The sequence below is a fragment of the Engraulis encrasicolus genome, chromosome 17, assembly GCF_034702125.1.
Source record: "Engraulis encrasicolus isolate BLACKSEA-1 chromosome 17, IST_EnEncr_1.0, whole genome shotgun sequence".
Lineage (NCBI taxonomy): Eukaryota > Metazoa > Chordata > Actinopteri > Clupeiformes > Engraulidae > Engraulis > Engraulis encrasicolus.
The window spans coordinates 29399658-29404657 of NC_085873.1; the positions used below are offsets into that span (position 1 = coordinate 29399658).

Below are 5000 nucleotides of genomic sequence, written 5' to 3' on the forward strand. Positions count from 1 at the left end.
GAAATTGGGAAGAATTCCACACCACCATTATCATCAACATCATCATCATCATCATCATCATCGTCGTCATCATCATCGTCGTCGTCATCACCACCATCATCATCACCACCACTGCCTCGCTGTTCAACCGAGAAGATGTCATGCTATTTCCATGGCTGATGCCACAGCCAAGGATATACAGTATAGCGTGTGAACATGGGTGTTAGTGTTGCATTCTGGAGCCAGAGAGCGTGAGGTGGAGAATGTGATAGAGGTGCCCACGGTACAGTATAGTATATATGTTAATCAGGGGGCTCCTCTCTTGTGCTCTTAATAGGATTTGCCAGAGCCAAGCCCGTAAGAACATGCTAAAGGATTTTCAGGAATCCAATAATTCTGTAGAGAAGTACCCTACTAATCCAATTGCGCTAAAGCAGTGTTAGGCTGGTAGTGGTGGTGGTAGCAAGTGGTGGTGGTGATGGCAGTGTGTGTGTGTGTGTGTGTGTGTGTGTGTGTGTGTGTGTGTGTGTGTGTGTGTGTGTGTGTGTGTGTGTGTGTGTGTGTGTGTGTGTGTGTGTATGAGTTTGCGTATGGGGGGGGGGCATACTTATACTGATGCTAATGGAGTTTGGTGTGTGTGTGTGTGTGTGTGTGTGTGTGTGTGTGTGTGTGTGTGTGTGTGGTGTGTGTGTGTGTGTGTGTGTGTGTGTGTGTGTGGGGTGTGTGTGTGTGTGTGTGTGTGTGTGTGTGTGTGTGTGTGTGTGTGTGTGTGGGGAGGGGGGGGGAGGTACTGATGCGACAGTTGATGGAGTTTGCTGTGTGTTTGCGCACATGTGCACATGCAAGTATGTTAGGTGTGTGTGTTTTTGTTTGGGATGGGGGTGTTGTGCACTTGGGGGGCATTCTCATATTGATTCTGATGGAGTAAACAGAGGGTTATAGACCGTGATACAAACACCAAATAAATGAAACAATTGTCTTAAATTGAAAAGTGAACATCCACAAAGGGTTTTCCTCTTCTTTTCTGAAACCTTAACACCATCTCTGGTAGAGAATTCCCCACAGAGGCAAAGTAGCTACGCCAACAGTAACTATGCCAACAATGAAACTGAGGAAAAACTCCTTCAAAGCCTTGATATTGTCGTTACTGGAAATATGACATGGCAACATCACTAAAACGGGACGCATTTGGACCATAAAGCTTTGTCACAAGATTAATGAGGTGCAAGGAAGAGATTTTCAGTCCGAAAAAATGTGTGTAGTTAAGGCACTTTGCTTTTGCCCAAATGGTTGCACTTGAAAAAGGACGAAGGTCCGAAACGTCGTGCAAATAGATCACTGGGTGCATTAACAGTGTTGCGCGGACTTCTATCTTTTACTTCAGTTACTTTATTTTGTCCAGCACCTGTACCACTGATGTGTACATTCTCTACGTTCTTGCTTTTGCCCAAATGGCCCAGGTGGGAACACCTTGAAGACTAAACGCCCACCAAAAAAAAAACATTGCACTGGCTGTGCCAGAGGGACAATTTTCTCCTTTAAAAATATTACAGCTTTTGACAGAAAAAAGACCCAACCCTGTAAAAACCTTCAGGCTTCACTGCAGTAAATTAGCAACTCCGGATAGAGAGAAATCTGTTGGGATGAGCAAAGTGGGTTGGCCGTGTCACTTTGAAAGCATCAAAACGACAGCAGAGATGGTGCGGGGTCAGGGACCTTTGGAACTAGCTAGTGGGCTCAGGAGAAAGAAGATGAGAAAGAAGAGGAGGAGGAAGAGGAAGAGGAGAAAATGGATGTCATTTCAGCACACCTTGACTCTCCTCTCCTCCTCCTCCACCAACTCCCTTCTCTCTCTTCTCCAATCACCACCTTCACCGTCACCTTCTCCCTTCTCTGTCTCTCTCTCTCTCTCTCTCTGTTTCTCTCTCTCTCTCCCTCTCTCTCTCAATCACCACAGCTGCTGCTGCCTCCACCCCCACTGTCCCCAATTTTGGGTTGTTAGCAGTCTGGCAGTGTGTCAGGGTGAGGTTTGTGATCCTGCCCCTCAAGAACAGACACATACGCACGCACTGTACACACGCACTGTACGCACACACGCACACACTCACACAAACACACACAGGGGACCTGGACGCCACAGGCACAACGTGTCTTCTCAGCTCCTTCAAACGAGAAAACTAGCACCTCATGACACGACACACACACACACACACGCACGTTCACGCACACATAATGTCACATACACCCACACAGATACACCCACTCTTACACACACATCCACACGCATGCAGACAGACAGATAGACAGACACACAAACACACACAGAGATACAGACACAGACACACACTTGCGTGCACGCACACGCACACGCACACGCACGCACACGCACGCACGCATGCACACAGACACACACACAGACACACACACACACCATTCGAAGTGACGAGACAGGATATGAAAGAAGACGACCCTGTGACAGCTTGACTCCCATATTTTTGATACGTGTGCCGATATGAACAGCTCATTTTAGTTACCTCTGTCACAAACCTGGTCCAGAAAGTTAAAACCCTACCACAGTTTCCTTCCAACACAGGTGCCTTCATTGAATAACTTGTCTACCTGTCTTCAGTACTCATTATCAGGGCTCTAAATTAACACCAACCAAATGGCCAAATGCTAGCGAAATTTCGGTTTGGCTGGTAGAAAAGACCAACTTGCTAGCCACTTTGAGTGGTGTGTTTGGCTAGCAAGATTAACGATCTACTAGCAATTTTGGCTAGGGATGAATACAGTTAATTTAGAGCACTGCTCATTATCATCAGTTGATTCAGAGCTCAAATTTGTGTTTTTTAGATTCTGAAGTTATGTCATGACACACAAACAACTTCACACTCAAAAAAATAAATGACACAATGGCTATGTTTACATGATGTTTCTAATTCATAATTAATCATTCAGAATTAAATAGCTCTGTCGAGCTTACATTGAACTTTAATTTAATTCCAAATTGTGAAGTGTTTGCATGACATTTTCAAAGCGGAATTAAGCATTATTCAGAATTCACTTGAGTTAATTCTAAATTAAACGCATCATGAAAACCAGGCTAACATGTCAGCCGTCATAAACATCATGTGTCATTAATGTTGCTGATATGTGTCATGTCATTTCATTTACATGTCAACCCCCTTCAAATAAAATGCTACCAAAATGACTAAATAACTTTCACTCACCCAACATTGCCCTGTACCTTGGCTGCGCTAAGTTTTGGTATACTGCTTTCTGCTTTATAGCTTGATGTACTGTACCATGTGCCAACTCAAATGTACTCTAACAAAAACGATAAAGTGTGCGCTAAGTGCTGCTGGGTGGAACAGAAATAGGAAAGGTCAGACATTCGGAAGTAAAAACATTTACTGTCACTATATAAAGTATAGTGCAATGTCCTTGTGTAGTCCATTGAATCGGGAGTCTTTCAAGCATCCATTTGAAGATATAAATAAACAGTATGATAACTTTTTTGGGGATATTATGGTGGATTTGTGATTTTTCAAGAGTTTAAAATAAGGTACTTACGTCTCAAAGTCTGACAGGCTGGGGTCGTCGGATGTCTGGCTCAAGTCCCCAGGCATCTTCATCCAAACATGGAACAATAGAGAGAGATAATCAGAAGAAGAGAGCGAAAGAGAAAGACAGACACAGAGAAAAAAAGAAGAAACAAACATGGTCAATCACAGGACGAGACATACAGTATCCTCTCACAAAGCACATGACACCACACAAACCCAAGTGGATTGACACATCAGCACCACTCTATGAATATGATAATGATAATGAATACGATAATTCCCAACTTGCAGGGCCCACAAGAAATGTTCACTAATGTTCAGGGCCCACATCAGACCCAATAAACAATACTCAAATGGGTAGTCAACAACAAACACACACGCACGCACACACGCACGCACGTGCACGCACACATGCCTGGATCAAAACTGACCCACTGGCTAATGGGTATACCGTAAAGGAAGGCAGTGCTTCCCATACATACATGTAGACCAGTGGTGCTCAAACTGTGGTACACGTACCACTGGTGGTACTTGAGACATCTCTGGTGGTACTTGGAAGAATTAATTTTATGCATTGATTTGAAGGCTGATAAAGTTGTTGCAGTTGAATTGTATTGGACTTCCACTGAATATGACCGTAGCTGTTGAGGCCATTATGAACCTCTCCTGTATTGACAGGCAAAAGTGAATATGGAAGGCCTTTACTGCGATATGCTAATGTTGGTTGTCAAGGTGGTACTCGGAGAGCTCAACATTTTCTCAGGTGGTACTTCACACAAAAAGTTTGAGAACCACTGATATAGACCATTCTGCACCACATACCGCACCACACATTGATCAAAAACCACACATGCAAGTCAATGGAGGTATGCACTGGCCGGACGTTTTCGAAACAACATAACAAAAGTCTACACTGTTCTGCACAAATATATCCAATTACATTCCTTTGTCAACTTTTTCTGGCTTGTGCACCAGATGCTGTCCAACCCAAGGTAAAAAAGCTGGACTGGAGAGACAAGTCACCCCAATACAAGCGGCTACTAAGGCCCATTAGCCCATACATACAGTGAAACATGTATAATCACAACAAGAGGCCTTCTAGCGCTATTCTATTACAAAACAGTATAGATTCCCCTGTCAACACTCGTTTGTCTGTGCACCAGGTGCCTTACAGCCTAGGCTACTGTATGTGCTGGACTGGAGATCGACAAAGCCACCCCGGTACTACACTGCAGGTCATTAAGGCCCATTAGCTCGTGCCTGTGGTGCCTTGTGTGTGGTGGCTGCCTTGCAAATGGGGGGGGAGGGAAGGCTATTAGGATCTACACAGTAATCGCTTGCACCTTGGCCCATTAGGACTGATCTGGGGCCAGTGGTGACGAGGTTGGTGGCGGGGAGGAAGGCGAGGAGGGGGTGAATGATTGAGGGGTTGGGAGGGGCAGTGGATGGGAGGTA

The 5000-nt window shown here is 44.8% G+C and overlaps 1 protein-coding gene across 1 annotated transcript in view; it reads right to left on the bottom strand.

Annotated features, from left to right (window-relative positions):
- snx29 (sorting nexin 29) overlaps positions 1–5000 on the bottom strand; it is a 272778-nt gene that overhangs the window by 102721 nt on the left and 165057 nt on the right. Inside the window, exon 19 of the mRNA XM_063220583.1 lies at positions 3553–3608. Coding sequence (XP_063076653.1) covers positions 3553–3608 — 56 coding nt within the window. The remainder of the gene's footprint in view (positions 1–3552; positions 3609–5000) is intronic.